Source organism: Parasteatoda tepidariorum, chromosome 6 (genome assembly GCF_043381705.1).
Source record: "Parasteatoda tepidariorum isolate YZ-2023 chromosome 6, CAS_Ptep_4.0, whole genome shotgun sequence".
Classification (NCBI taxonomy): Eukaryota; Metazoa; Arthropoda; class Arachnida; order Araneae; family Theridiidae; genus Parasteatoda; species Parasteatoda tepidariorum.
Window position 1 is genome coordinate 89,246,973 of NC_092209.1, and position 20,545 is coordinate 89,267,517.

The following is a 20,545-nucleotide window of genomic DNA, read 5'->3' on the forward strand; positions in this document are numbered from 1 at the left end:
CAGTTCAAAGTTATATCTCCTTCTCCAGTTATTGTTTTCATTTACACCACCAAGTATACTCCTCAAAATCTTTCTCTCATATATTGCGATACAATTTTCCTTGAAGTGTAAGTGTGTTTCATCGTCTAAGCTTCAGAAGTGTATATGTCAAGACTGACCGGACAAGAGTTTTGTAGATTAAAAACTTGTAAGAAGTGTAAAAAAACAAACTACATTGAAATCTCACATTACGGACACTACTTCTTACTCAAATTTTTTTAATTTCCCTGTGAATCTTCTATGAATTAAACATTATGTACCTTCTCCATGAAGTGGACACTTCAATATGTACGAACAGTCATTTATGTTCCAAAACATTATTTTCTATCTCTTCAAGCCTGGTACCACTTTTTCTACATTTTAAGAATTTTTTTAATTCCCAAAATTAATAAAAAAATATGCATTTTAATCATTTTTTAAAGCATGTAAATGATTTGTCTTATCCATAACTAAAAATATTAAGCTGTGAAGTATCTTGTCATTCGTCTTCATGGTAAGGAAGTATAACTATTTAAAGTAGGGGTCACTGTTTAGGGCAGGTTTTGGCTCGGATCGGAGAAAGAAAAGGAATCTTTTTTTTCTTCTGTCTATTCACAGATCCATAAGAAATAACAACAAATTGAACAAAAATTTGAAAACATTAAAGCATTTGAAATGCAAAAACAATTAGAACAAAGAAACATTAAATAGAATATCAACAATAGAAATATAAACAGAAAATCAGTCAGCAGTGCCTGCAAGTGTTCCCTAGCATTCCTGTATCTGTTATAGATGTTGCCAGAAACTGCGGGGCGGACCCCCAGATGCTCAGCATTCATTGGGGTGTCCTCCCCCCACAAAACACGATTTTGATCAAGAAAGATATAAAGTCCATGGAGGTGATCAGCAAGGCAGTCGTGTCCGATTTCCAACTTAAAGACAGCTACCGCATGGCATCTCGGGTGATCAGGGATCTTATTCAGAGTCTTACTCCAGACTTTGTCACCAATTTGTTCATTTAAATTATTTTCATAACTCTTAATTATTCTATTTATGGAAGAATAAGGAATTTCTCTCTGGGAGCTTTGTGAAATACCAGTTCCTTTTTTAGCAAGAAGATCTACCATCTAGTTTCATAGCAACAGATGGCCTTAGACTTAGTGGCGGGGGGAATTTCTAACCATATACAAACTATACAGGCCCATTTGTTTGGTTTAGAATACATAAAATTTTCTCTCCTTATTCATTGATTCTATTAAATATATATTCTTTAAACTGCTTGAGATGGCAATTTTTGCAACAATGTTATTAACGAAGTTAAATTGTTTTAGAAATTCTTGGATGATGGAAAGGGTAATGTTTCTGGAATAAACACTGTTCAGGTAGAATGGAAGAAAGACTCCTCTGGAAACTGGAAGATGGAAAAAGTGCCCGGATCAGAGAAAGTCTTCAAGGTTTGCATGATCCTTATATTCAATATTTCTTGTTAAATATTTCACCCCTTTAAATTCAAAATGTTAGTCAATTTTTTTCTTTACATTAAAAATAACTCCTTCATTTTTAACCCTTTTGTTAAGAGTGCTGAATAAAGCCAACATCAGCATGATAACCATTAATGCACCTACATATTCAATAGTTAGCTTGATATTTATGTACTGTAAAATTTAATTGTCTTGTTGATAATCCTTTAAATACATAGTTTTTCAATATAAATTGTTTATTTTCTTACTCAGGCTGATCTAGTTATGCTTGCCATGGGATTCTTGGGACCAGAGCAATACTTATTGGATGATTTTGGTGTAGAGCAAGACCCAAGAAAAAATGTAGCAACACCAAAAGGAAACTATCGCACTTCAATACCAAAAGTTTATGCAGCTGGTGGTAAGTTTCTTTGAATGAAACAATTGCTGGTGAATACCATCTTTAACCCCTTAACGATTGGTTAATTTTCCAGAAAACGGTAATAAAAGTATCTTGGCAAATACACGTATTTGATTAGTGCTGACATCTAGTTTAAAATAAATTATCTACAATTACCTTAAGAATATCCTGGAACTGCCATCTGGTGTGTAAAATGAGAAATAAAATGTTTTCCGGGCAAAAGAAATGAATTAGTTTTATTCTTATTGGCGCGTTACTACTGAACACTCCAGCCTGGAAATTCCACGGAAGCGAGAAATGGAGGGCGAAACCTCACCCCGTCATTTTCATGGGAGTAAGAAGGAAGGGGTTAACAGCAAAACAACTCGGAGGGGGGGGGGGCAAGATTCATCAATATTCATGAATCTTGGCTCAGTAAGGGCTGTTATTTTTCAGATATTGACCCTATATAGAACTTTCCGATACACCGAATATTTTACAGCCACTCTACAACTAATATTGGTCTTATATAGAATTGTCTGATTCACCCAATATTTTATATCCATTTAGCCAATGCAGGCCTTATATAGGCCATTCTAGGACCAATATTAAAAAGTCTAGACATCCCAATATTGGTCCCACAGTGCATGGACCATAGGAGCCATGTTGTGAGCCAATTTTGAGCCCAAGGTAAATTTGTTGCTAGGTATATCACCCGATGGCTAAGTGGAAGTGCTTATCACTCTCATGCCACAAGTCCTGGGTTCGATTCAATGGTTCAATAAAATGAGTACCGAGCACATTTGGCTGACCACTCAACCGGATCACCTGGTTCTGCACCCCAGAGAAAAATGAGATGGGCAGAGTAGACCTTGGTTTCCAATAGCTGTTGTGTCACTGACTTTAATTTAAGTCTTCCATATTTAGTAGTCAATTTGATAGGGGAGAACAATAATTTAATTGATAGGGGGAATAAATTATTTCCTTCATTGCATTTTGTAAATGATTATCATAATAAAAAATATAGTTAAAAATCGTGACCCCTTTTTCTTTTCTAGCGAGTTAAGTGGCTGCCAAAATCAATTAAAGATCTTTTCCTCCATAAAATGCGTTAACAAGTTTGAAATGTTCCGAAATGTTTTGGTAAATAGGGAAAGCTCATCTTAAAGAAAAGTTTGTTAAATAGAAAATTCCCTTTAAAAAAAAATCACTAAATTTAGAAGTTTGCTAATATGTAAAATAAATTTTGAAAAATTTTTAGTTTTTAAGGTTTAAATATTTGTGACATGCGTTATTGGAAAATCCTAACCTCCAAATTATTACTTTTGCAGACTGTAGACGGGGTCAATCGTTGGTTGTACATGCCATATCCGAAGGGCGGCAGGCCGCCCGCCAAATAGATGCTGATCTGATGAAGAGTTCCTCTCTGGCTGGACCTGGAGGAGTCATTCCATTCGTCAGTCAACTCTCTGTAGCCGCCTAATTAATCCCTTTGCTTAGTTCCATGGGGAAGACATAAAATTGTCTATATATCATAGTTTAACAACAAAAAGGATATTTAGTGGATTGCTGTTTTTGTTGTATTGCGATGGAATTATTTTAAAATACTGAAAGGTCACATTCAATGGCAGAATATATCTTAGAATATCTCGTATTTGTGTATTCAACATTCTTTTTGTTTCTTAACCTATTTAAAGAAAAAAAGTAATAGAATAGCTCATCATGTCATGGTTTATAAATAGTTTCCATAAATACCCAATTGCAAGGTTTAACTGCTTGAGCAGATTTTTTTTCTAAAAAAAATCTTTTAGAATAATATGCACTTACTTTTCTCACATCTGCAGGTATTGTAAAAAAAAAAATTGAAAATGGTTGGAAGAAAAAATATTTCAGCATTTTAAATTGCAGTTCTTACAGTCTTCCAATGTTGGTGCTGGTGAGGCAAGATCGTTTGCACTTGCTACTAGATCGAGTGCACTTCTTAAGTTAATGCAAAATATAAGCCATGAAATCTAGTTGTTGGCCAAAGAATCAATGGAATTGCCATTTTTTTAGAGTGAGGTTTTGAAAAGGTGTATTGTAACAATCAATTATCTTAGCCATTGATGTTTGATCATTTTATGTTAGATGTTTACTCAATGTAAGAACCACAGATAGTGTGCAAATGAATAATGTTGTGCCTTCTTGAATTTGGGATGTAGCTTGAAACGTGTGGTTGGCAAACTGCATTAGGTATGGAATCTCTTTTATTTGGACACATTCCTGCTCTGTTTTCCTATAGCCCTGGTCATTGCAATTAATATAAAATTCAAGATAATTCTACCAAAATAATTCTAATTATCAGTGCATATTAGGAATCCCTGCTGTTTTCCTATAGCCCTGGTCATTGTAATTAATATTAAATTTCAGATAATTCTAACAAGGGATAATTTTAACAAAACAACTCTTAATTATCAGTGCATATAAGGAATTTAATTTCCAAATGCTATGAGCTTTAAAACTATTTTAAATCGCATGTACTATTTGTTCTCTAAAATCTTTTTAATATTTATGTCATAAAATGGATTTCAAAGTGAGTAATGGCCATTTTAAAATTAATATTTGTCCTTTGCATTATTGATAGGCAAATTTAATTTTCACTCGAACAGTACTTCTAAATATTCTCTGGTATTTCTTTTCTATCTATATGAGCGTTTCACCTAGTTGTATAAATAATTAGATTAAAAAAATTAGTCATTTTATTGAAAGCCTCAGATGTGTATTATTGGATGTTTTTACAGTGTTTTTTGACAGTCTGTGGTTGTTTGAGCTTCAGAGGCCTAAGTGTACTTTTATTTTACACTACAGTGTGCGACAGGTCAATAGGGTGTTCTTTTTCTTTCAGTGTACCGTCCATAAAGAAGTATATACAAAAAATAGTAAACACACACACAATCAAGAGAAAAATAGATTTAAACAACCATCATTACTTTGAATGTTTGCTGGTGCATCATGACAATTAGAATTGGGCGCAATGTAATTGATTGCATGATTGTGATAAAGATTGGATATACTCATTACTTTTAAGTCTTCATTAATAGTTGCGATTTGATTATAATTGTAATCTTAAAATATGATTGCGAATTATCACTATTAAAATAGTGATCGGTAACTACGATTGCTTATAAATCAATTACATTTCTGCCCAACTCTAATGACAATATACTCTATTAGATTATATTTTGTACATAATTATAAAAATATATATCAGAATGAAAATACAAAATGGGAATGTTTTAGAAGAAAAAAAAATTGAAACTAGATTTGTAACAAAATATTTTTAGAATGTTTAGATTTCAATCGACGGCAGAAATTGTGATGGTTAGAATTTCAGCATAAAAATTCTGCTTCAATGCTTATTTTTTCAATTTCAGAAAAGTTCGCTTGTCTATAAATCAAAAAGCCTTTTTTTGTTAAGTTAAACGAAAAATTAACAAAACAAAAGAGGAATTCGCAATGGATTTTTTTATGATGCAGTCATCTTCATAAGCACTCGAGCACTTTTTTTAAAAAATTCTTTAAGTGTTTTCTCTGTAGATTAAAGTGTCTTTTTTAATCAATAATAGTGTTGAAGTAATATGAATGACTTCATTGTTATGTATATATTTTCCTTAATATTGAGATGTTCATTTAAATTATATATAAATTTTGTTTAATTCACTGAATTGTTCTTATCTTTCAAAGTGCGTTTTACATTGTTAACTAGTTTACATTTATTTATAAAATGTACATTGTTGTTCCTTTACAGCACTGTAAGTGTATAATTATTAAATGTTAATAGATTTAACAACGTGGTTTGATTTATTTCTTCACTCATTTCTTTTATATCCAGATTAGGTCAGTGTTTTTCATCATCTTAACCATCCTAAACATTTCATTCATGAATGTGGATGGTGCAATAAGAACCTAACAAAAAATGGGAATCTAGATTATTGTTAAACCATAAACAAGGGCACTGGATGAAACTGCAGTCTATAATAACTGTAGCATAAAATCATTCCATGTCAATAAAGAAAAAAGTACATTTTCTGCTGAGAGTAACAATATACAAGTAGAGAATCACAAATCCAGTGTGCATAGCCAAATCTTTCATCAAAAAGTAAGCACCTTTTAGGTACTTTTTAAGCACTATATACAATAACAAAATGCAGAATAATTTTCAAAGAATTTACGTAATAATGATAAAATAACTAGTTTCTGACAAAGAAAAATTTTCTTGATTATATTAGCCACCATAAAAAGATTGAAGTCAGAATTTCAGAATATTGTGCGAAATGTAGCAGAGTTGCACATGAGAGTGCAAGAATCTCACCCAACCCAGCTCAGTATGCGCACCCACAAGTATTTCGTCAAACATGGAAGATAAGGGGCGCTTTCATACGCTGCGGACCGATGGTACGCCGAAATGCTTTGTGTTTGAATGAATTGTGAAAATGTTGAATTGAGCAAAGTGAAAACCATGCTTTTGCTTAATACGTGGCGAAAATCAATATGGTAAAAAAAAATAAAAAATTCTCAATTTCAAAAAGGGAAAATTAAGCAGTTTTTAAGAACACCCCATAAAAAAAAAAGCATCTTTAAGGGCTTTTAAAAAACGAAAATAAGAACCCACAGAAATGCTATGCACCATGCAAATCAATATTAAAGGAGTCAAGTGTAAAAACCTTCTAATAGTCACCTTTCAATCTGGTTCCTCATACAACAAAACTTGTTTTGGTGTTTGTTTTTAAGGCCACAGTCGGATTTTGATTGCATTTTGTTTTTATTTAAATTAGAGATCTCTGATATCATTTCACTAGACTTCATTTTTTGACAGGAATTAAAATATATATATTACAAGTATCGCTAATGTAACACCCTGCTTATGTAAAAAATTAACTAGAAGACATATCTGACAACTGAAATTTTTCATTACCTTGCTTTGTAGTTTAGGTCACAGATTTCGAGTCATCTATTTAAATTATCCGCTTTTTGTAATATTAATTTGATGCAGGGTTCTTGTGATTTTTTTTTAAATAGTCTGGTGTTAAGTTACTTATAAAAAATTAAATTTTATAAATTTTGCAATAATTGAAACGTTAAAAATAAATTGTAGCTAGCATGTAGAGGCATGATTCAAATTGAGTCTTTTTAAACTAGCAGGGGTGATTGTGAGCCCAAGTCAAAATTCCGGAAAATTTCTTGAGTTAAAAAAAAAAAAACTTTAAATTGAAAAAAATTTAAACAGTTTTTTTTTCCCTTTTCTAAAGATTTCTTTGTTTATTTAAAATATATTTAAAATTTTACATATAGCTATACCATTTACACCTACCTATGATGACCTGGAAAAGTAATTAAGATTTACAAATATGTCTTTCTTGAGTTTATGATTATAATAACTATTTACTGATAAAAAAATGAATATTAATCATGAATATAAGCTTATATAAAGTATTTGGCTCTCCCTTACAAACCAATAAAATAAACTGTTTTTAAGTTCCACCTTTAAAAATTTGATTTCCGAAAACTTCTGTGATCAATGATTTTTTTTAAACGTTTGAACCTTCGATCTCCGGATCATTGTTAGCGAAAAATCACAATCAGCCCTGAACTAGGAATTAGTAGGTACTAATACTAATACAAGATAGTTTCTAAAGTAATTATGCCAACTTAATACAGACATATATTTACAAAAATATTTAAAATAAATTTTAATCTTTGTAATTTTTTTTTAATGAATATTTTCTTCAGGTTTTGAAGTATAATTTCATTCATGTTGAAGGCTTTATCAACAGAAATGAAAGTGATGAATGTAAATTATTGTTTGATGCTCAAAATAGATTAAAGGATCAGGAAAAAGAAAATGTGGATAAAAGTAAATTAAAACATTAAGTGTAACATTCCATTAGCTGTATGTAAAATTATTTTAAAACATTCCAACTATATACACTTTTAGTTTATTTAGATATAGCTTTAATTATGTAATCAAATTAAATATACCTTAACTATGTAACTAAGTTCTGTAATTAAGGTATAAATAATGCATCAACGACTACATATTAATATGTTCATGCGAGGTCAGAGAAGGTGTAAAAGCGCAGTTAAATGCAAGTCAATGAAGTGATAGTGCAACAGAAACTTGGCCTGAAAAACTGACATGTTTTTTAAGGCTCTTAAAAATATAGATGATGAAAAGAATCAATGTTAGGTGAATTGCTTTCAGATTCTTTATTAGAAGGTAAAAAAATAGTTATCTAAGTTTTTTTTTTGTTTTCTGATGTACCAAGCATTTTTATCAACTCTGCATATATCAATCAGTGCTATGATAAGATATAATTTAAAAACAAAGTAGCTAAAAAGTACTTAATATTTCTAACTAAAATGTTCAAAATTATTATAAACTAATCACTGAAGAGAATAAAATCATAGTTATCTTAACTCCCGCTTAGTCTTTACAAATTCGTTAAAGTATTAAGATCTAATTTGTCTCCTGGGTATTAAAGAATAAATTAAATTAGGTCAGAAACCGTAAGAAAAAAAATTACTTGCTCAAAATGTTTAATATATTTTTAAATAAACATAAAAACTAAATTGGCATAATTGAATGTTTATTTAAGAGCCTTTATGGAAAGCAATAAATCAGTCAATGGAAAGCAATAAATTTAAAATATTCATACCACTTAAATCCACAATTACTCTTTTTAGGTTAAACAAATAATTCATATACATTATTTCTTTTTATAAAGCCTTCTATGTCAACAAGATTTAAATCTATTCTTAAATAATATGCATTTTTTACCTGAAATTCAGTATTCAGTGATAAATTTGACTAGAAGCATACCAACCCCAGCCTATATGTGGGTCCTATATTATATTTTTAAAAAAAACTTTGTGTAAACAATTCAATGAAAAAAAAGTTTCTATCGCAAAGACATATCACTTCAACTTTATTACAGAGTAATCTCAACACATAGATTAAAGAAAAATTTTGTGGACATAACTAACAAAAAGTGAATTTAAGTACACAAATAATTTTCACTCTTGTGGATGACAGTTCAGCAAGACTATTGCCTTCAAATTATAGTTCATTTTTTAAACATTCTTCTATGTACAAGACTAAATACATTTTCCAATTATCACAAATAAATTTGAATAACTTTATCAGTAAAAAATATGCTAAAATAAATAAACCAGAACATATGTAAGTGAATTGATCACAAAGGGCATATTGTAAAATTTTGCAAACCAGAAATATCATGAGCCAGGTAGGAGTGCCGTAAATGATGAACACATTTTTTGTGTTTTCTAATTATTGTTGGAATTTGCATTCGTTATTTGATGATTTCACACGCTAGTCAAATCATTAAGTATTAATAAAACAGCTATTTCAGACAATTATTAGAAAATGTGAAGATAAGATATTTTAGGCAAATAAAGCACCTGAGTAAAGGCCCATAATAAGAAAGAACCCATTACGACGCACAATAACATTTCTAGTCTTATGATCTGCCCTACCTCCAATAAATCTGTCAATGTTATGTGAGGACATTTCTTTTTTTGAGAAACAAAACAAATTAGGTTAAATGCAAACTTCATTGTGTAAAGAGAGATAGTGTCATTATTTTTTTATATTAAAATTAAACTTACTTAGTGTTCTGTTCATATACATTGCTCCACTTTAAATTCTCTCTTGCAAACTGGTCAATTTGTTTTATTTGAATTACATACCCTGAATAAAGGCACTACTCAATCATATTTCTGATATACGTATCTCCATATAAATTAACTGCACTACCAAAATAAAGCCTTTTTAAGAATGGAGATTGAATAAGCTCTCAAAGTATATTTCAAATGTATGGTAGACAATCGAAAGTTATTTATGACTCAACATCATAAATAAAAATTAGTAAACGTCATAGGATTTTTTTTAAGAGGATGCTATACTGCAGAAGAAACCTTTCATGACTAATTCTCTTTAATCCACATAAGTTCAGGTACACCATAAAGTTTCAAATACTGAATTTTTTATATCAAACTGCATTCAAATTATAGCAAAATTACACAGGGGGGATAATAGTGCATTAGTTTGTTTACATTTCGATAATTTTTTCATCATTTAAAATTTCATAGTTAGCAGTAGGTTAACTTAAACTCACTTTTCTCATAAACTTTAAATTACATGAAGAAAGGGGAGAAACAGAATTTGCTATAAAAGGTTTCTCTCTTGGTATAGTGTTCTCTTAAATAGTAATATGTAACAGTCTTTGAAGTAATGTGTTATACATGAGCATTGAGGTGTTTAACATCGTGCCAGTGCTTCTCAACTGCTTTTGATAAGGCATCTAAGAAATCATCTAAGGTGACTAAATTTTCCTACAACAGAAAATTTTATGTTAGAAAAAGTTGTTGCTTATTAAGTGAAAATTTGATTTTTAACTAAACTTGTAAAAATGAATGAAATCTTAAAGGAAAAATAACAAAATCTCAGAAATGAAAATCTTTATTAGTTCTGACAAGAGGGCCACGTGGCAGAATTTTTTCGAGCTTGCTGCGACAATTCTCTCTAATACTGACACTTTTCTGAAAGGTATTTTTAATAGAAGCAAATATATGTGTTACTAATTTAAAGTAACCAGATCACTTTCTGTTTACAAAAAAAAAACTTTACGTATAGAAGCAGAACAGTACATAATTTTTTTGTTTATAAATGTAAGAATTTTAAAAAAAAAAAAAATATTAAAGAATACAAATTCTAATATTGTTGGCGATATTCTCCTGTTCTAAAACAAGGTGCATAGCCAGAGATTTTTCATCAAAAAATAAGCACCTTTTAAGTACTTTTTAAGCATTAAAAAATATTTTTAATCACTTTCCAAAAAAAAAAAAAAAATCATAACTAGGATCTGTGCAGTAACAAAAATTATTTTTTTCTATTGTTCATAATTTATAAATATAAAATGAATCAAATTTAAAAACATTTTCAAAAACTTTACATAATCATGTTAAAATAACTAGTTTCTGATAAATATTGCAGAGAAAATTATAAAAATCATGAATTTTTTTGTAATTTAGAATGACAATCGATACAGCAAAGAAAAAATCTGTTCTTAAAATATAAAAAATTAAGCACTTTTTACAAACACCAACTAAAAAAGCACCTTTAAGGGCTTTTAATAAACGTAAATCAAAAATAACAGCATTTTCAAAACTCTACACACCATGTAAAAAATATTTGTATAGTTACACTTTTTAAAATTTTTGCTACTTGGAAATTACTTTTTATAATATCAATCTGAAATTCCAGCTAAAGCCAGTCATTGCAAAAAAATAGTAGGGAAAAAAAAATCAATAGCGTTCATTCCACCCCTTATATGTGAGAAAGGCACTTTTTGAGTACAATTCTGCAGAAAATATTTCGAAAAATTCTGCAGATTAAAAAAAATCTTAACTTCTTTGTTTCCTAAAAAAAAATCTTTCTGCAAGAACTCTGCATTGTTCCGCGACAATGTCTCCACAATTCTGCCATGAGGGTTGGGGGACATGACTTAGAAAATTATATTTGGCATGAAACTTTCTATATTATTAGTATACTTTAAGGGTTATTCCCCTCTTAAAATAACATATCACACTACGCAGATAATTTCAACAAAAGCACATTTGAAAATTTAAGCTCACATCATTACATATAAAGTAATTAAACCTTCATTTCATTAACAACTGAGCTGCAAGATACCCGCTGAATTGTGAGAAGACTATTGTTCGATTAACAAAGATTGCTTTATATCATCTTTTCTTATTTTTTAATAACCTTTTCTGTTCAGTATTAATTTAAATTTATTTTATTTACTGTACTTTTTTTAATCATTAAATATTGTTTGACCTTTAAACTACAGTACTTTTTCACATTTTTTATAAAGATTTTTTTCTATTTACTAATAGTATTAAAATAAATTATATTTCTTGGTTACTAGATCTTAATTGACAACTAAAGTGATAAAATGAATTTGTTTAAAATATTTATAAATAATGGTTACAATAATTTAAAAAAAATTTTTAGTAGATCAACTTCAAAAGTGTTGTTCATGTTAACAATCGGCTTTTATTAACTGTGCAAGATGCCAAATTTTTCCCAATAGTTATTGTTGTTTATAATACAAAATATACAATAAAATGAATTAATAAACATGTAACATTTTTAATTATTTTAAGTTTAAATTATTATTATTAAACCATTATTATTTTATAAAAACATTAAATTATCAGGAGTGACTGTGAGCCCAAGTCAAAATTCCGGAAAATTTCTTAAGTTTTTAAAATAAAAAAACTGTTTAAATTGAAAAACATTTAAACAATGTTTTTTTTTCCTTTTTCTCAATATTTCTTAGTTTACTAAAAATATATTTAAAATTTTACACATATCGACACACAATTTTACAAATTTACACATGCCTATAATGACCTGGAGAAGTAATTAAAAATTTACAAATATGTCTTTCTTTCTTGGGTTTATGATTATAACAACTATTTACTGATAAAAAATGAATATTAATCATGAATATAAGCTTATAAAGTATCTCTCTGGCTCTCCCTTACAAACAAATAAAATAAACTGTGTTCCACCTTTATAAAATAAGTTCCACCTTTGGAAATTTGATCTCCGGAAACTTCCGGATCACTGTTAGCGAAAAATCCGGAATTTTTCCGGAGCACAATCCGAGCTCAATTATTATCGCTACTTAAGTAAAAAAAAATCACACAATATTAAAAATATTTGTTAAAAAAACATAGGAAAAAAATAGAGCAAAAAAGTCCACTGCATGACTGTGTCATGTTGATTGGCAGGTTACCTGCCACTAGGCCACTGTGCCGTAATTGAAGTTAATATTAATTAGTATGTAAAGTATACTTAAATTTTCAAATGCATTTATTTTTTTTGTTGCTGGTTTAAAAATCATGAAATTTTTTGGTACCCATTCTAGACAATTTTCAAGGAGGAGAAATAAAAGCTAAAATAAAAATGCAATCCTCAGCTTTGAAAATATTATTTTGTGCAACATTTTTCTGAAAAAAAAGGGAAAAAAAACATGGGCAACACTTGACATTTTTTTATAAAAATCTAATATTAAAAAAAAAAAAATTATAATTATAGAGGCTCTAATAAAACAATTGAACAATAGATTTTTCTATAAATAATTTGCAAAATCATATCTAAATACAAATGATAAGAAAACGCAATACAATATAAACTGGAAACAAAGATCATCAAAAGAAAAAGAAAATTAAACCATTAAAGCAAATGGACATTTAATAAAAGTACTTTCGATTTCGCACTTAATTTAATGAAATGTAAAACAATGTTTTCATTCCAATCTGTCGGACGAGAGAAAAAAATTTAAACAAGTTTAACTACTTTGTAATTAGCAATTGGACATATTAAGAAAAAAAAAATTGACAGATAAAATGTTGATTTTCTTTTTCATAAGATGACCAAAAGTCTGAAAGAAGATTAACAACTTGAAATGTTTCAAACAATTGAATTTTGCGATTTTTATTAGCATTATTAATTATAATAAATAAAATAAAAAACGTTAAACTGATAATTCAAATCTTTCAATTCTTAAAATCTAATATTTTTAAATCCCACACTAGTATTCATAGCTATTGGGACATTCTGAACGCATGCAAAAATCTAAAAATCAGGACAAGTAATTAATGAAATATTTTGTAACAGGAATATCAGGACAACTAGAAACCCTGCTGGTTAGTGCACTTTAATATTTTAAGGTGTGAACACCCTTAGGGTATACAGCTAATCCAAAGTTTTTTATCAAAGAAAATTTCCCAAGTCATGCCATCCCAAAAAAATACATTAAGAACAATAATTTATTTTTCTAGATAGCAGTATAAAATACGTAAAAGCAAATAATTGTTTTACATACTGTGTAAAAAAAATTACATAGCATTTGTAGCTTTTAAACTATCATTCCTATCCACATGGGGAACATTTTCTTTCAATTCAGCAAACAGAAAAAAAACCAACTTCCCAACATAAGAATTTAGACAAGTCTAAACTTGTATACATAACATACCTTAAAACTTTTTAAATGTTTGTCTCATAGAGATTCGTTTAATTTGATTCAACATAAAAAAAATATTTGCAAAACAATACCTCGCTTATCCATACTTAAGATTCTCTAAAATCTCCCAGATTTAAAGAGGTAAACACTATGGTATCAGATTTGGTGCTTTTATATGCTGAATTATAGCTCTCTCCCACTTGGGTGTATGTTACTTTCCCCATGGCAGAATCGTGGTATCATTGTAGTAGAACGTTACAGAGTTCTGGTAGAAAGATTTTTCCTTTGGGAAGTAAAAAAATTTGGTTTCCTTTTTTGCAGAAATTTTCAAAAGATTTAATTTTTTCTTTAGATTTATATTCAAAAGATGCCTTTCTCGTGCATGGGAGTGGGAAAAAATGCTTGTGATTTTTCTATTTTCACGAGAGAATGAAAAATAAAGAATAATGAAGTAAAAAATGTTGGTTTTCCTTAATGCTGAAATTTTTGTTCTATTTTTTTATGCAGTTATGACTATTGATTTCCACATAGTTTTTAAAATCCTATATTTTTAATACCATATAATTTATTACAACAACTGGATATTGAATTGAAAACGTGCATTTAGTTACCCCTTTTGAAGAGTCTGATTCGAGTGATTTCGATATTGATATTTTTCCCCCGGTAGTTACTGCCATGGATTTCAGGATTTTTTTTTTTTTTTTTTTAATGAGATGATATACAAAATGCAAAAAAGGAAATAATTAGTGTGTTTTCCCCCTACAAAATGCGAGAATATCTGCCATAATATTAGAATAAAGAGAAATATTACATATTCAATAAAAATAATAACTTTATTTTATCCAAAAGTTTTTTTATTTTATATATTGACACTTCTGTTACTTTAAATAAGAAGAGTAACATGTATATTTGTTATTATTAAAAGTATCTTGCAGAAAGATATTAGTACTAGAAAGATATATCACAGAAAGCCTGAAAAAATTCTGCCACAGAGGTTCCTTCCTTTTTGTAATTTCATTTTGATATGTCATGTTTAAATGAAATTCAGTCCTAAAAATTTACAGTTTTTCTGTAACCGACCTGTCATATTGGATAATATATTGCTTATGTAACCTTCCTTAAAGTAAAAATAGTTATATTTAATATATATTTGTACATTTTCATGTACACATTTATGTTTTTAAAGGTTGAGCAATCAGAAAATATTAATTTAAAAAAAATCTTACTCCAAGAAAGAGTGAGCAGGCAATGAAGGGCATCTTGCGCAGTGTTCTCCCACTGAGTCCTATACTTTGTCTGAAATAAAAGTTAATAGATGTCTATCAGTCAATTATCAGTTATACGGGATAATCACAAATTTCATAGAAGAGGGCCGTGATAGCCTGGTTGGTAGTACACTAGGCCCCTGTCCAAGAGGTCGTGGGATCAATCCCTGCTCTTAGGTATAATCCTCACTATCCACTCACAATTAGATACAATTTTACTGTTTATACAAAGATATCCTCTGAAATGAAATCAATTTTTTTCATCGTCAAGAAAATTATTTAAAATATTTTGTTGTCCCAGAACAAAATAATAAAGATGAGATGTAGTTGTACGATAAAGATATTAAAAGAAATTTTCCCTTTATGGGTGATTTTATTTTTATTTTATAACCGTCGTTGAACAGCCGGACCAATTTTATGAGCTTATGATTATTAATGTTCAACTCTGTAGCCTTGTAATTTTGAGCCCAATACAGAAGACAAGGGAACTCCTGGATCGAGTACAGTGAAACCTGCCAAGTTGACCACCCTTGTAAGTTGGACACCTGCATAAGTTAACCTCAATTATCAAGAGCGGAGTTTTTCCTATATAATATAAAGTAAAACCTTTGTAACTGGACTACCTGTCTATATTGTATGTTGACCACTGAAACAAGTCAATTTTGTCTAGGAGTATTATGAAATTCTATTCTAAAACCCTCATAAGTTGACCAGAAAAAAAAAAAATTCAGAAAACTTTCTGTCATTTTGCAATGTATGTTAAAATTTCACTTGTTTGGTGAAATAGTGTAAAAAAGCTAATTTAACCCTTTTGTGAGTTGACCATCTGGGGGAACTCTAGGGAGTCAGCTTTTAACCATCACTTTCATTCAAAACATTGGGCTGATGTAAAATCTAAACAACAGCGCCAAACAACAATGAGGCAATATTTTTGTCAAAAATACGCTTGTAAGTGTAGTAATAAAAGAATAAATTTTAAAGTTTTCAAATAATTTTGTGTTGTTAAAGTTTTTAAATTACATGTTTTCGTGTTCCGATATTTTAAGAAATTGTTTTTATTATACACTTCACATGCATAACTAACAAAAAAATTTCTAAAAAAGTTAGTTAAATATTAGAATTATATGTAACAAATTGAAGTTCATTCAGGTTTAAACACATTTCTTAAGATATTCATTTGGCTATTTGCTAAATAAAATTAGTCGAGTAAAAATATTTTTTTTTAATAAATAGCAACATGATATAGGAAACGAAAAAGTAAGCAATGACCCCTCCCTCTCAATAAGTTGGCCACTTGTCAAAGATGATCACTAAAACAGTGCACCACAAGTGGTCAACTTACACAAGTTTTACTGCATTAGGAGAAATTCTGCCTTTGTGGAAGACTTTTTGATGGAGCTAACCCGCATTTGCGTTACATGTAGAAGAAGACCACTAGAACCTCCCACGGTTAGGCTGACGGCAAGGGGTCTCTAACCTATGAGCCGCCTACCACTGAGGATATTTCATGTCAGCACTGTGGTTGGTGCAAGTCGGATGCGGAATACGTATCGACTGGGATTCGAACCCGGTTCGCCTCATTGGAAGGCGAACGCTCTATTCCCTGAGCCCTCACGGCTCCTTTATGGGTGATTGACCGTGTGAAACAAAGTTAAAATTTGTCATGAGACTCATGAGTCACTACTTCTGATGAATGTTACAACTTCTACCTAAACTGGACGGGAAAAAAAAACTTATAATATTGTACTTGTTGTGTTTTCACTATAATGCGTTCTTTCAATCTAATAATCTTTTACAATATAAAAATTGTTTCTCTGTTGTGGCACAAAATTGGCAAATTTTAATTATTTTTTACTGTTTAAGATAAGAATAGATTGGCTTGATAATCAGTTTCCTTTGGTGATGTAAAGTAAACAATCAATCATGTAGTTTGTTAAACATAATTATTCCAGCAAAACATATTACAAGCAGACATCTCACCGGTGATAAAACCATAGATATAATAAAATAGCCTTTTGTCATAAACAACAAAACAGTTTTTTTAGTAATAGTAAAAAATAAATGAATATATAACATACTTGGAAATTGTCACTAATTTTAAGTCTCTGTTTTCAAATACTAAATTTCCGTTTGATGAGGAATCTGGTTGGCGTAATAGATTTTCCATTTGCATGACTATTTCTGATGTGCAAATTATCCCAGCCTATCAAAAGTAAACAACAAAATTCATAGTGATGTAAGATAATCGACAATTAAAAGATTTTTTTTACATATTTCTAAAAAATTCAAATTAATAGAAAAAATATAAATGGAGCAAATAAAACATTTCCATTCCATTGAAAGCATATATTTATGTAACACAATGAAGAGACAAAAGAGAATTCAAGAAAAGAGAGCAATAAAAAGCAAAATTGAATATCTATCACATTGGAAAAGCATTGTTAAAACTTAAATTTCATACTCATCTTATTCCTATTTTACACTTTTTAAAATTTTTAATTAAAACAAGTAATATAAATTGTTTATTTTCCCTTTAAAGTCAATTCCTACTTAGTTTAACAAAGAAATTTTTTTATTCTAGTCACTTTTTATTAAATAATTAAATTTTTTCCCGTATAAAACTATAATTAATTCATGAAATTTAATGAATGAATTATCATTTGAAAAAACTGCATTAACATCAAGTATCATCCACTACAAGTTTTAAAAAAATGTATTTGAACACTTGAGTGGATGAATATATAGTATTTTATTAATGATTGAAAATTTTGAGCAAGATTTAATATATATATATATATNAACGGGTTCTGTACTGTATATATATATAGGGAGAGTGTGAACTAATAGTTGGAATTTTAAAAATATGTATTAAAGCAAAGTTTAAATAATTCTGATACCTTTGATAGTTCTTCTATACAACTGCTGTATATTTGATAGATAGCTTCTACATTTGGCAAACCAATATATTGCTTTATATCAGCACGGTCTATTAATGCAACATCAATGGCATCAGTGATATTTGATGTGGTGAGAATTAAAACATTTGGATACCTGAAAGCAAAGCACGACATTTAAATTCACAGGAGCATTTGAAAACAAAATGTTTTCATGACCTAAAGTTTAAAAAATAACATATTATAATAACAGCCAGGGCTACCACAGAAAAAAAAAATTAACAAAATAGTTGCTTTTAGTAGCATTAAGCATGAAAATACTTGACTAAATAAAACCAAAAATTTTTCAATAATATGACTAAAGATTTATTGAATGACTTAATTGCCATATACCATGATCCATTTAGTCAAGTTGGTGGCAAATATGATACTTTTTATATAAACGTTAGTGTTCTAGCATAAAATTTTTATGTAAAAAAAATTTGTATGTTTACAGAAAATTAAATACTTTTAATTACTAGAATTCATTAAAAAAAAAAAAAGAACATACTTTTTCTAAAATATTTTTCGTTTTATCAATAATTGATTTAGCAAATATTGTGTGTGTGTGTATATATATATATATATATAGCGAAAAGTGATTACTCAAATTCGAAATTCACACTCAGTAATATATAAAAAATGAGTTTTTCAAAATCATCCAGAATTTTGTAGTAATAACCGGTAAAAAGGCAATCAAGAAACAAAATAGACTTACAAAGGAATTTGTGCAAATTGAGCGCATTAAAAATTGATGACTCAAATTTGCAATTCAAAATTTTCAACATATTTTATTTTTGAAGGAAAAAAAAATTCATTGTGTTTAGAAGCTCCTGTGGACGGCAGGTTGCCAACCCGATTTGTGCTAAAAACATAGCTAGGAGTACAGAAAAGTTTCTCAATAGTCCTCTTTTCCTGAAAATAGTTGCTTTTTTCAGCCTTTTCAGGCAAAAAAAGGTCGCCTCAGGTTGAAAATATTTGCAAATAATGGCATTTTAGTCACCTGTGTGCAACCCTGTAATTGCAAAAGTTCCAATTATCTTAAAAAGTCAATAGAAATATATTTCTTAGCATTTAAATTCTTTTGTTTCATAGATCGTCACACAGATAATTTTAAGTTAAAATAACATAAATTAGTTGACTAATTGTTTGTTAGTTATTAAATGAATCAACCAGTTTTCTTACATACTAAATATTTAACTAAACAATGCTCAGTAGTATATAAAAGCATTACTTTTTCTTTTTCCCATAAAAAAAAAGTTCAATTTTCAGCTGATTATCCAGCTTTGTTACAGTTGCACCCGTTTTTTAAAGTTCATTTATAAAGGAAAGAAGCCAAAGTTTGAATACCTTGAACTTGATATAAAGCCCTAATTTCATATACCGTATACCCTTGGATGTGCAGTGCAATAAAGAAAAAAAAAGAGCCACCCAGAATAATTTTTGATTTAAGGATCGGATCTTCATGTTTTAGGACACAGATTTAATGATTTGAGGGAGTTACTTCAAATATGCTAATTAAATAGTGCAGACGATGCTTTCAATAATAAAATCAGACACAAAAATGTATTTTCTCTGAATAAACATACCTTTTCTTCAACAGATTCGGATTTCTGTCACCTAAAATACAGGGGGCAGCCGCAATCTGGGAAATATGGCCTCCAAAGTCAGGAGAACGATCCAAAGTTCGAACCCCTTGATGTTAATTTTACTTTTTGCAGACAATTATAAAATTTGTTTATCGAAAGATAATTCCATGCAAAAAATAAATTTAGTAAATATTAATTGTTTATTATTACTTTATTTCATAATAGTTAGATAAATTTTGAATGGTAAGGTAAAAAAATTTGTATGTTATTTTAAAGTAGGTAATTTTACATGGCAAAATACAAAATTTGAACGAAATCAGTTTAATAGTTCCTGAGAAATCAAATTTTAAAAAAGTCATCCATTTAAAATTCAGTTTCTAAGGAACTATTCAACAGATTTTGATCAAATTTTGTATTATTCCGTTCAAATTTTGTATTATTAATTTTGTATAATTTAAAATGATGTAAAAAATTGTACATTTTACAATTCAAAAACTTTTAACTATTTTTAATTAAAATGATAAATAATAATAAATATTTACTAAAATTTCTTTTTTGCATGGAATAATCTTTAGATAAAGGAATTTTATAATTGTGTGCAAAATTTTTTCAATTTATTTTCAATGCTTTTGAGATATGGGAAAAAATAAAATTAACATTAAGGAGTCCAAACTTTGGATCATTCTCCTGACCAAAACTATAGGAATTATGTTTATGTCCCCCATATTTTTGGAGTCAGAAATCCGAATCCATTGAAAGAAAGGTTATTCACAGAAAGTACATTT

At 29.0% G+C, this 20,545-nt stretch overlaps 2 protein-coding genes across 6 annotated transcripts in view; one reads left to right on the top strand and one right to left on the bottom strand.

The window, feature by feature from the left end:
* The window catches only part of LOC107440837 (uncharacterized), a 110,612-nt gene extending 104,905 nt beyond the window's left edge, over positions 1–5,707 (top strand). For all 5 annotated transcript variants that reach the window (XM_043050465.2, XM_016053892.4, XM_071182841.1 and 2 more), the window contains exons 43-45: positions 1,350–1,472; positions 1,752–1,899; positions 3,210–5,707. In XM_043050465.2, coding sequence (XP_042906399.1) covers positions 1,350–1,472; positions 1,752–1,899; positions 3,210–3,361 — 423 coding nt within the window. In that variant the 3' untranslated portion in view covers positions 3,362–5,707. The remainder of the gene's footprint in view (positions 1–1,349; positions 1,473–1,751; positions 1,900–3,209) is intronic.
* A 3,119-nt stretch (positions 5,708–8,826) lies between these two features.
* The window catches only part of LOC107440839 (pachytene checkpoint 2 protein), a 30,444-nt gene continuing 18,725 nt past the window's right edge, over positions 8,827–20,545 (bottom strand). Inside the window, exons 8-11 of the mRNA XM_016053896.3 lie at positions 18,136–18,289; positions 17,317–17,441; positions 15,200–15,269; positions 8,827–10,269 (exon numbers count right to left, since the gene is read on the bottom strand). Coding sequence (XP_015909382.1) covers positions 10,174–10,269; positions 15,200–15,269; positions 17,317–17,441; positions 18,136–18,289 — 445 coding nt within the window. The 3' untranslated portion in view covers positions 8,827–10,173. The remainder of the gene's footprint in view (positions 10,270–15,199; positions 15,270–17,316; positions 17,442–18,135; positions 18,290–20,545) is intronic.